Source organism: Mesoplodon mirus, assembly GCF_964341445.2.
Source record: "Mesoplodon mirus genome assembly, contig: HAP1_SCAFFOLD_928, whole genome shotgun sequence".
Classification (NCBI taxonomy): domain Eukaryota; kingdom Metazoa; phylum Chordata; class Mammalia; order Artiodactyla; family Ziphiidae; genus Mesoplodon; species Mesoplodon mirus.
The window spans coordinates 124,223-136,764 of record NW_028295117.1 but is presented as its reverse complement, the minus strand read 5'-3'; the positions used below and the strand labels follow the sequence as shown (position 1 = coordinate 136,764).

The following is a 12,542-nucleotide window of genomic DNA, read 5'->3' as shown; positions in this document are numbered from 1 at the left end:
TTGCCGTGTCCCCTGCATTGGCAGGCGGATTCTTAACCACTGCGCCACCAGGGAAGTCCTAGTGTCAGAATTTTACACATGAATACGTGGGGGTATACTGAGAGGTTTGAATTCAAATTCAGTGAGTATGTCTCCACGTGTGACCATGGTTGCACCACTTTCATTTTTCATCTACCCCTATTGCTGTTTTGTGCCCCACTCTAGGTTCTTGAGGTAGGTATCCCAGGCTTCTCTCTCTTCACTACTCCTGGCCCTGCCGCTGAAAGACCTCCCGTGACCTGGCTCCATACACGGAGCCTGGAAGGGCCAGTCGCAGCCTCTGTCTTCCCTTCCATACTCAGAGCTGAAGATCTTACTCAGAGGCCTTACTGGTGAGGAGTCAGACACTTACAGAAAATAATAGGAACAAAAGACAGAAAAGTTGGGGAAAGCAACTTTAGAATTTATCAGAGCCTGGCGATGGGGAAGAAGGCTAGAGAACCATGCTGGCTGGCAATCGATGTTACCTAAACGAGTGTGTATGTGAAGATCTGATCGTTTATGTAGCAGAGCCAACTGTTGAGATAGGCATGTATGACAAGAAGCTGATAGCTGCTTGGACTTGCTAAAAATTGAATTAATTTTAAGCAATACAGTGTTTAGTGAGGAGAAGTGGCTATGCCTCAGTATATTTCCAATGCCAAGAATATGCTGGTACCTAATTAGGCACCTGAGTCTTGTGCCACCCTGTGATAGAATCTGCATTGCATGCCATCCATGCCAGGAGAACCAACCACCAGTCCAGCAACTGGAATGGATGAGAAGCCCTCAAATGGACACTATAAGGTGGAGGGTTATTGAGATAATACCTGAAACAATGTCCTGAGAGCACCGCGTTGCTGGATTTGACTTTAATAAAGCTTTTGCTCCAGGCATATTGATACCTGAGAAAAGCCTGTGTAATTATAACAAAATTAGAAGTTTATTTTTTCTTTATTGAGTGTTGTAGTACAATGGGAACTGACCCAGCAAAATTTGTTAACATTGCTAGAAAGTGGGTTACGTCCTTCTAAATTCCACTGCATCTACCAACTTGTAGGCAATAGGGATATGGTATGACCAATTCAAATTTTATATTTTAAAATGCCACTCAGAAATGTTTAACTTAATATGATGATTTGAGCACAGACATCCAACTCTCTAATTCCCCATCCTTGTGACTGATCTTGTCCTGAAAAGAATACAAAAGAGAAGAGAACAAATAATACTACCTTTTGCCTCAATTCTTAAGGACTTTTCTTCATTCTTAAAGACTTGTGTAGATGGATGTGAATTGATCGTGAGGGATGACTCAAAGCCTTTTCTGAGAAAGTTTCTGTTTCTTAGGCAGCAAGTAGAGGAGATTTGAGCAAGGTTTTATTAATGTCCCTGAGTTTGGAGGAGCTAGGAGGGCATACTGAGTGACTGTTGAGGGACCAGATGAGAATGTCAGTATTTGTTGCAATAGCTCAGTAGTAATAGAAGCTCTATTAAACAAAGCCAAAGATGGACAGGTCTTCTCTCTGACTATCCTATTCTGAAGAATGGGACAAAGAAGGAAAGTACACACAACATGGCCAGATCACAGGGCTTCTCGGTCAAAGAGAAAACTGATAAAGCCAGTACCTGGTGGGTTGGCCTCATCAAATGTGAGAGACACTCTGTAGGTTCCCCTCAATTCCTGAATTCTGGTCGATCTTTATTTTTTTTGCGGTACGCGGGCCTCTCACTGTCGTGGCCTCTCCCGTTGCGGAGCACAGGCTCCGGACGCACAGGCTCAGCGGCCATGGTTCACGGGCCCAGCCGCTCTGCGGCATGTGGGATCTTCCCGGACCGGGGCACGAACCCGTGTCCCCTGCATCGGCAGGCGGACTCTCAACCACTGCGCCACCAGGGAAGCCCTCTGGTCAATCTTCGAATGGAAAAGTTGACTTGTATCAAACAGTCCTGGAGTTTACTGTCTGTGGGGAGGACCGCTCACATGGGCAATGAGCTCATATTGTCATTCACCAAAGAGTCACTTATTCTCTCTGTGGGAGGGTTATTCTTTTTTTTTTTTTTTTTTAACAGTTCACTGATTTTGTTCGATGAACAAACATGTCCATATAATCAATGAAAACCATAGGATATATAAAATAATTTAAGAAATGTTGGGAATTAGCAGCACCATCTGTTATTGACATAGCAAGAAAAACTTCACATATTTTATGCAAACACTAGAAGAGGATATAACTACTTTTAAGACCCACTAATGCCACTGAATGTCCAGGATGATTGAGAAGGGCATCTTTTTAGGCAAACCTACCTCCTTCTACTTCAAAGATTTGGTGAGCAAATCTGATGATTAATGTTTAGAAAAAATGCTACTGAAAGAAATAAGAGATACTGCATAGTATTTTAATTAGGACAAGGAGACTAAAACCCAGCTGCTTTTGCATGGCTCAACACTTCTGCTTCTATGAAAAATTTAGTTCTGAATTATGAAATCAGAAATAAAGAATAATTTTTAAAAGACACTAGTTGTCTCTAAGAAACATTAAGTGGAACACAGGTCACTATGAAAATACATCACTTTTCCAGTTTGCTTCATAATTTACTTTAAAAAGTTGTGTAGCTTTCATCACACGTGACTTATACAAATGTCTTAATAAGCATTTTTAAAAGTTTAAATGTATTTCTAAAATCGAATAGATTCTTTTGATTTTTTTTTAAACCTTTAGCCCTGTTGTTACATTTACTGTGTATCAGTGTAAGAGACTGAGTTTGTGTGAAGGATACAAATTTACACACATTTTATAGCAACTTATACCCTAACATCTACAAAATTCACAGGTATAATACAAGCAAGTACAAGGCCAGGATAAAACTGTTGAATTCCAAAAAGTCAAACTGTATACTATTTTTATTTTGTCCCCTTAAAAAAAGTTCAGCTTCGGCACCAAATTCATAAAGCCCTCTTAGAAGTCTGGAAAAAAAAAATTCCAGATATATTTCAGCAAACACAAACAGTTTTTCTGTGCTGGTGAAGTAAAGGATTTCCCATTTTCTTCTGGCCCCTAAGTCTGCGTCACATGGTAAGTTTAACAGAGTTCTTTCGCCGTGAGTTTGTGGGGAGGCTTGCAGGCTGAGCACCGCTGCTTCAACTTAAACCATTTCGTCTATGCTTCTTCACAAGAGGGCCAGAGTTGGATTCTTCTAATGTCCTTTTGAAGTTTGTTGGAGGGGTTCTTTCAACTTCTTGAGCTTTCATTTGACCTGGGATCGACATCTCTAAGTTTTTTTGGTCCATGATGGTGTTTGTTGAATTGGTAGGCACAAGGCCAACTGACAGGCTATTATTCAAAGAATCATGTATCCTTAAAGTCAGGGCTTTAGTGCAATTTTCTTCAAGTGGCTCTGGATCTTTTGAGGATATGACTGCAGCCTGGACATTCCCTCGAGCTATCTCAGCTGCGACTTCTAAATAATTCTCTGAGAAGGCATTACTACGAACAAGAGCAGGTATGTGGTCCTTAGAGTTCAGCCTTGGCCATGGGTCCTCCTCCAGTGACTTGACTGGTGGTGTAGAACATGGAGAAGGAGTCATCACGCAGGTTTCTTGACTATTATAGGAAGGGCTATCAGTCAGGTTCAGGTAGAGCTCGTCTCCATTGGTGAAATCTCCCTGAGTGCCCACTCCTGGAGAGATGCAGATTACTATGGCACTAGTATTATCCGCTCGAAGCCTACGCTGCCTCCAGCGGCCTAGAGCTCGATTCACAAGCATTTTGGCACAAGACTGTCCATGCTCACCCATCAGGTATTTTATCTCCTCTTGGTCCTGGCACATTGAGATGGCATCTTGAGGTGGAATCATATTCCAAAGACCATCACTCCCCAAGATAATATACTTGTGCTTCTGGGGATCAAGAGTGTGGACACTTGTGTCTGGTTCAGGTGACACCACAAACTCACCACTGAAGAAATCATAGCTCCAGAAATCACCAAGTGCTCTTGCTACTGCCAGAAATGGAATCTGGTCAATGACTGTGCTCCTTCTCACAGGTCCACTGTGAGTGAGCCGAGGTCGTTTCCAAACTACACGATTCACCCCAGACTTGTTCATCACGCTCCCCCCAAGTGCTTCAATTCGTTCTCTTTCCTTGGGAAGTTCTGGCTTATGGTCCTGTGTCACCTCCACCGCTCTGACAAAATCATCCTTTGGGTCATCCTGAATTCCAAGAACCACCCCTGAGTCACCCACATGAGCTACATACATCTTCAGGCCCCGTATGATGACCACACTGGCAGTTGTCCCTGACGTGCTGGGAAGACCTTTCATAGTCTTTGGCCATTCTGCCAGTTTCTTCCACATGGCGAGATGACAAGCGAGGAAGCCTTTGCGGATGGCAGCGCACACCTTCGCCGGCTCGGAAGAGGTGAAGCCCTTCTGCTTCTTGATGAAACCCCACAAGTGCTCCCGGGCAAACTGTGCCGCCTCCCGCCCGCCGTGCCCGTCGCACACGGCGAAAAAGGCCACTGAGGAACGACGGCGACAGCAGCAGCCGGGAGCCGGCGAGGCCCCGGCGTCCGGCGGCGCGTCGCAAGCCTCTCGGGCTGCCACCGCCGGGCCTTTCCCCGAGATTTCGCCGCCAGGAAAAGCCAGCGGTGACCGCTGCGGAGGCAACGGCTGAGAGAGAGACCGCCGCGGCGAGGGTTCTTCTTCAGCCGTGGGCTCGGGCTCCACCACGATCTGAGTAACGTCCTCCATGTGCTTCCTCCCGCCCTGGTCTGAGAAGACGCTCACTCCCAGGGAGTACAGCCCCGCCATGGCAGGCTGGCCGAGATCCCGCCGGTCCCACGCAGCCCGCCGAATGCGGCAGCGGGATGCACACTCTGCGCTCGCCGGCCAACTATTGTTTATCTTCGACTACGTCGAGAAGGGGGAGGGAGCGGTCCCGGGAGGGGGAGGGGCGCGCACGAGGTCGAGACTTGTCCGCCAGAGCTGGGCAGAAGCGCCAGGGGGAAAGGAGCCGACCAGCTGCGTCTTCGCAGTGCGCCTCCCGGGAGGGTTACTCTTCACACTCTGTTGAAGTCAAGCTTGGCCATGAGACTTGTTTTGGCCAATGCAAAGTGACCCTGACCCAGCCTCATGCACAGCATCCCGTTCCCTTTGAGTAGAACGCCTCCCCTTCCCGAGTTGCCTACTTAGAGAGCTGCTACTCATCCCAAACAGTCAGCTGGCTCAGAAGCCTTAGCCCACCTATTCAGGCAGGTGTCAAGCAGCCTGCTCATTCCTTTGTGGTAGCTCTGGTCATATTATTCACTTCCACACCTTCTCTCTCCCACCTGGAGATCCTTGTGGGCAGAGGATAATGTTCTAGTCATCTTTGTCACCCTGGCACCTTATACAGTTCATGGCACATAGGAGATACTTAATAAATCTTGGATCAAGTGAGTGAGTGAAATGATTTCTGCAATCAGTAGTTACAGCATATATTGGACAGTTCAAGCACGTCAACATTCATTTATTCGGCAGACATTTATTAAGCTCATTCTTTGTGCCAAGCATCGTGATAGGTGCCAAGATTACATTTGTGAATAAGTTAGTCCTGGCATCTGTCCTCATATTGCTTAGGAAACCTACGAGAAGATAGACAGCCATATACAGTGGAAGGCAGGAGTCTGGCAAGAAATACAGTTTCATGAATCCCACCCACATTGAAAGATCAGAGAGCAGAATATAGGAGTGGGGTGGGGGACTTCCCTGGTGGTGCAGTGGTTAAGAATCCGCCTGCCGTTGCAGGGGACACAGGTTCGAGCCCTGGTCCAGGAAGATCCAACATGCTGCGGAGCAACTCAGTCCGTGTGCCACAACTACTGAGCCTGCGCTCTAGAGCCCTCAAGCCACAACTACTGAGCCCACGAGCCACAACTACTGAGCCTGCGTGCCACGACTACTGAAGCCTGCACGCCTAGAGCCTGTGCTCCACAACAAGAGAGGCCACTGCAGTGAGAAGCCCGCGCACCGCAATGAAGAGTAGCCCCCGCTCGCTGCAACTAGAGAAAGCCCACGCGCAGCAACAAAGACCCAGCGCGGCCATAAATAAATTTATTTTTATTTTTTAAAAAGGGCCTTCCCTGGTGGCGCAGTGGTTGAGAGTCCGCCTGCCGATGCAGGGGACACGGGTTCGTGCCCCGGTCTGGGAAGGTCCCACATGCCGCGGAGTGGCTAGGCCCGTGAGCCATGGCCACTGAGCCTGCGCGTCCGGAGCCTGTGCTCAGCAACGGGAGAGGCCACAACAGTGAGAGGCCCGCGTACCGCAAAAAAAAAAAAAAAAAAAAAAAAAAAAAAAAAAAAAAGGAGTGAGGTGGGGCTTGCTCAGGTTAAGATCTGTACAATGCCTATGGCAAGAGGTTGTTGAATTAATGCCTGTTATGAAGCTAGGAGGCCCTAGAGGCACAGTGGGCTCAGAGCCACAGATCTTGGTGAGGAACAGATTATGGGAACAACTGTACTCATTTTCCTGAATGTGTCTTAGTTCTCTCTCCACCCTTGTGAAGCCAGGACATGATACAGCAGTTAGGAAAAACCCCAGGCTGAATCAAAGCACAGAACAGCTTCCATATGGAATGTTGGCCACGCAGGGGTGCTACTTACTTCTTCAAATCCTCATTATTTAACACATTTCTCTTATACTCCTGATTCTGGGACTAGCCTAGGTGGTCTCTGTCAAACCCCACCTGCCAGCCTTGAAGTTCAGCACACTTCCTCATTTTTATGCCTTCTGAGGGGATTGCTGTCTGTGACTGGGGAGAGCAATTCAGGATACACATTACTATGCGTTCTCGGAATTCATCCTCAGGTCTTAAATGGTGTGATCAGCTGGACAGTGTCTCCTGACCTTGAGAAGGAGCGATTGGCATTAGGAAGCACGCTGAGCTGATGCTGCCCTGCACTTAGTCTCTAGACTGCTGCTTGGTTCCAGGAACGAGGTAAGAGAATCATCATAGCTTTTCTGAGGGCTCTGTGAGCAAGGCCTTGATGAGGCTGGAAGAGAAGACAGCTGTCGTTTGATGAGCACCCATTAGGTATTAAGTTCCTTCCATTCATTGTCTATGTAAAACTTTCTAATAAACTTCATGAGGTAGGCATTATACCCCCATTTTATAGATGAGGAAACTGAGGCTGGATGGGTACATTATTTGTCCAAGGTTATACAGCCCAAAGTGGTGAAATTCGGTTTTAAAACCAGGTCTGTCTCTCTCCGCAGCTCCAAATTCTCTTTCTTCATGTGATTTGCAAGATAGAGCCCCTGCCCTTGTAGCATTTGTAACTTGCTTAAGGAGACAAGATTCCTGAAAGTATGTTTAATAAAAAGAGGTGACAGCAACTCAAAGTTGATGAAAGAGAGCTACTTTTATTGACACGGGAACGGCCACAAGATATTGCTAAGTAAGGAAAGGCACGCTTGAGAATAGCAAGGTAGGCTCCAGTGGAGGCAAACAGTGAGGTGTATCGTGCCCCCTACCCAGATCAAGATAGCCCAGACGGCTTCCTCACGTCTTCTGCCAGTCAGCCTCCTCCCAAGGGTCAACCACTGTAATGATTTCTCTTACTATAGGTTAGTGTAGATGACAAAGAAAATAATTTAGTATCTGCTCTTTTATGTTTAGATGCTTTTACCACATTTTGTCTGTGAGGTTTATCCATGTTGTTACGTGTAGCAGAGGCTTTTTAAAATTGCTGAGTACTATTCCATCGACTGAATATACCACTGGTTGATGGATATTTGGGTGGCTTCAGATTTGGGGCTTTTGTAAATACTATGAACGTTCTTTTACATGCCTTTTGACTGACCTATTCATGTATATCTCTTGAATATCTATAGGTAGATAGATACATTGATATAATTTTATATTAATTAATTATTATATGAGTGGAATTGCTACATCATACAGGTTAGGCATATGCTTGGCTTAGACAGATACTGCCAAAAGTTTTACAAAATAGTTGTAATGAAGTATCCTGCTTCCAGCAGTGTATGAGAGTCTTAGATACTCTGCAACCTCCTCCTTCATAGTCTTTTCTAGTTCCCCGAACATGGATTGAACCCATGCCCTCTGCATCGGCAGGCGGACTCTCAACCACTGGACCACCAGGGAAGCCCCTGGGTAGTCTTTTTAATATTAGCCATTCTGGTGTTAGTATAGATGTAACATGTTATGGTTTTAATTATATTTCCCTAATGACTAATGATGTTGAGTACCTTGTTCATATCCTTATTGGCCATTTGGATATTCTTTTTGTGTAGGTAGTAGCGTTGGGGTGAGGGTTCTAACTGTGCCTGCAGGGGCTGGCATGGTTTGAACTTCCACTGGCACCAGGAGAGGGAGCCCGCAGGGTTTCTTACAGGCCTGTCCAGGTGTGGGGCAATAGGAGAAGAGGGGGAAAAGAGGCTTGAAAGCTGTTAGTGATCAAATATCAGTAATGAAGTTATACTCTTTATTACAGTGTTGCTCAGATCTGTGGTGATAAGATAATAAATCTGAAATAGCCAATACTTACCTTGTTGCCTACACTTGGAACACAAGATAAATAAGTTTGAAAATGAGATACTGATTATCTTAACTCTCTGGTCTGGACCAGGGAACTAGCCTTTAAATGTGGTATGTCCTGCTTGGCTGAGCTGTGACTGTTTTACAGGTGAGAACTAGTGGTAGAATTTCAGAAAAAAAAAATGCAGCCGTGACAGAAGCATGGAGCCTTGACTCCCCAAATAGTAATAAGCTTAAAGAATATGTCTTATGTAAATTATTTCTTCTCAATTCTCAGAGACTGTGGAATAGAGAGGGAAGGCATCATATTATATTTGCTTTTATAAGGAATATAAATGTTAATTAGCTTGCCCATAGTTACTGCTTTCTGGAGCAGTAATTTCAGACAAGGATTTTGAAATACAAAGTCAAAGTGTATTTAAACATTTTAATAATGATTTAATTATTTTAATGTTAAAGTACATGCTGACCATAAGGTGGTTTACAGCCTCATCCCTGGTCATGTGCCTTGAGTCTAAATTTTCTCTGACCTGCCATTAGAGACAAAGTTTAAGAATTACTGCATAAGGGATGCACCTCTTAATAAAACAAGGTCCTAATGTTCCAGAAACAAAAGGAGCCACCTGGAGGGCGCAAAGGGCAGTGGGACTGGCAGGCCCTAACTCACCCCTCTATAATTTGTTGTCTTTCTCTTAGAGTTACTGAATTTTCTCCTCTTTGACAGTGTGTCTGACCCTTAGTTTACTCAGATATGGTTCCTCTCTAGCCAAGGCAAGGACAAAAATCCATTTTACACTTTTCCCCAATTCCATGAGTGGTGCAGCCTAGATTTTGAGGCTTACTTTTTCCATCTATAAAATGGAGACTATAACATCTACTTGTGGGGCCATTATAAATATTTTTAAAGAAATTAAATGCGCATGAAGAAACCTTGCACTATATACCTGATCATTGTGGATGCTCAGTAAGTGTAGCTAATTACTCATTGAATCCATCCATTCTGGAAATTGATATAACTGATATAGACTCCGAGGTTCCTTTAGGCAAGGGTGACTAACCCCCTGGTTTGCTCACTACTGTCCCAGTTTTAGCACTGAAAGTTTAGCATCCCAGGAAACCCCTCCTCAGGACACAAAAAGTCCCAGTTTTGGGTGATGGATGCAGAAGTCTGGGGGAGAATATAGAACCCCACAAGGCTACCTGAAAAATAGGGGCTGAAATCAATACGATTTTTAGTGTCAGATGGATATGGCATAGATTATCTGCCTTCTGTAGTTGCTGTTGCTTATTTTTTTCCCTTACCATTGATGCAGGCAACCATGATTTATGGTTCACAAAACTGGAGCATTCATTGTAACGTCACTCCAAATGATGTGACTTAAATGTCCACCTTAAGTGTGTTGTAATCATGAGCACTAACAGTCTATTTTTCATTTTGCTTGTGGATTAACTATTGGACTTTGTATTGAGATAGTGCTAGTTTAATTTTTGACACTGAATATCATGACCATGTTTTCTAAGAGTTCAGATAATGAAAACAAGAATGATTATCCTACCAGTGCCAGTATGACACAGACATCACTGAAAAAGAAGGCTAAATGACTCATTTTTTTATTGAAATATAGTTGATTTACGATGTTGTGCCAGTCTCTGCTGTTCAGCAAAGTGACTCAGTTATACACATACATACATTCTCTTTTTTAATATTCTTTCCCATTATGGTTTATCCCAGTAGATTGGATATAGTTCCCTATGCTATACAAGAGGACCTTGTTGTTTATCCATTCTAGATGTAATAGTTTGCATCTACTAACTCCCAGTCCATCCCTCTCCCTCTCCTCTTCCCCCTTGGCAACCACAAGTCTGTTCTCTATGTCTGTGAGTCTATTTCTATTTTGTAGATAGGTTCATTTGTGGCATATTTTAGATTCCACATATAAGTGATATCATATGGTGTTTGTCTTTCTCTTTCTTAGTATGATAATAACTAGTTGTATCCATGTTGCTGCAAATGGCATTCTTTCTTTCTTTTTTATGGCGGAGTAGTATTCCATTGTATATATGTACCACATCTTCTTTATCCATTCATCTGTTGATGGACATTTAGGTTGTTTCCATGTCTTGGCTATTGTGAATAGTGCTGCTATGAACATAGGGATGCATGTATCTTTTTGAATTAGAGTTTTGTCCAGGTGTATGCCCAGGAGTGGGATTGCTGGATCATATGGTAATTCCATTTTGAGTTTTCCGAGGAACCCCCCTACTGTTTTTCATAGTGGCTGCACCAACTCACATTCCCACCAACAGTGTAGGAGGGTTCCCTTTTCTCCACGCCCTTTCCAGCATTTGTTATTTGTAGACTTTGTAATAATGACTGACGTGGAGCCTCTTTTCCTGTGTGCACTGGCCATCTGTATGTCTTCTCTGGAGAAATGTCGATTAATGTCTTCTGCCCCTTCTGCCCATTTTTCGGTTGGGTTGGGTTTTTTTGGGTTTTTTTTTTTGAGTTGTATGAGCTGTTTGTATATTTTAGAGATTAAGCTCTTGTCAGTTGCATCATTTGCAAATATTTTCTCCTATTCCATATGTTGTCATTTCATTGGTTTCCTTTGTTGTGCAAAAGCTTGTAAGTTTGATTAGGTCCTTTTTTTTTTTTTTTTTTGTGGGCTTCTCACTGTTGTGCCCTCTCCCGTTGTGGAGCACAGGCTCCGGACGTGCAAGCTCAGCAGCCATGGCTCACGGGCCCAGCCGCTCTGCGGCATGTGGGATCTTCCCGGACCGGACACGAACCCGTGTCCCCTGCATCGGCAGGCGGACCCTCAGCCACTGCACCACCAGGGAAGCCCAGGTCCCATTTTTTTTATGTTTGTTTTTATTTCTATTGCCTTGGGAGACTGACCTAAGAAAACATTGGTACGATTTATGTCAGAGAATGTTTTGCCTATACTCTCTTCTAGGAGTTTCATGGTGTTGTGTCTTATGTTTAAGTCTTTAAGCCAATTTGAGTTTATTTTTGTGCATGGTGTGAGGGTGTGTTCTAATGTCATTGATTTACATGCAGCTGTCCAACTTTCCCAGCACCACTTGCTGAAGAGACTTTTTCCCCTTTTATATTCTTGCCTCCTGTATCGAAGATTAATTGACCGTAGGTGTGTGGGTTTATTTCTGGGCTCTCTATTCTATTCCATTGCTAAATGACTTATTTTAATGACAGATTGAAGGACGTGTACATCTGGATTAGGGCAGTGAATAACCAAACAGAGCATACTGCACACTGTGGAGAAAAGTTCTGGACACTGGAAGTCCAAGATCAAGGTGCCAGCAGGGTTGGTGACTGGTGAGGCCTCTCTCCATGGGTTGCAGACGGCTGCTCAAATGACCTCTTCTTTGTGAGCATGTGGAGAGAAAGAGAAACCAAGCTCTCTGGAGTCTTTTCTTATAAAGACACTAATCCTAATGGACCAGGGCCCCACCTATGACCTCATTTAATCTTAATTACTTCCTTAGAGGCTCCATCTCCAAATACAGCCACACTGGGGGGTTAGGGCTTCAACATATGAATTTTGGGGTTGGGGGCACATTCAGTTTGTAACAATGTCCTTCTTTAATTTGGAAATATATTAATGAGAGTGGAGAAAAGTATTATAGCAAAACAATTTATATGCTCTTTCTCCAAAGCTGTTTGATGATCTTTGAAGAGGCCACAAAGTCTGAAAAAGGATGAACTGAGTACATCTGAGTCATTAGATGTTATGGATAGGTTGCAACAAAAACTCATACAAGCAAAAAATGACTTGATATTTGGAAGTAAGACTGCTTTAGAACTCCGAAAACGTGTCACCAGAAAAGGGTAGCCAGTTTAAACAGGACTTTCTCAATTAATTAAAAAAAAATTTTTTTTAATTGAAGTATAGTTGATTTACAATGTTTCAGGTGTACATCAAAGTGGTTCGTATACATATAGATAGATAGATAGATAGATACTT

General features: G+C 43.9%; 1 protein-coding gene across 1 annotated transcript; it reads right to left on the bottom strand.

The window, feature by feature from the left end:
• Positions 1-1,053: 1,053 nt before the first annotated feature.
• Positions 1,054-6,220, bottom strand: LOC309797735 (protein phosphatase 1D-like). The gene has a single exon (XM_082646168.1). It carries the CDS (start codon positions 4,826-4,828, stop codon positions 3,158-3,160), a length of 1,671 nt encoding a protein of 556 aa, XP_082502294.1. The 5' UTR covers positions 4,829-6,220; the 3' UTR covers positions 1,054-3,157.
• Between the last annotated feature and the right edge of the window lie 6,322 nt (positions 6,221-12,542).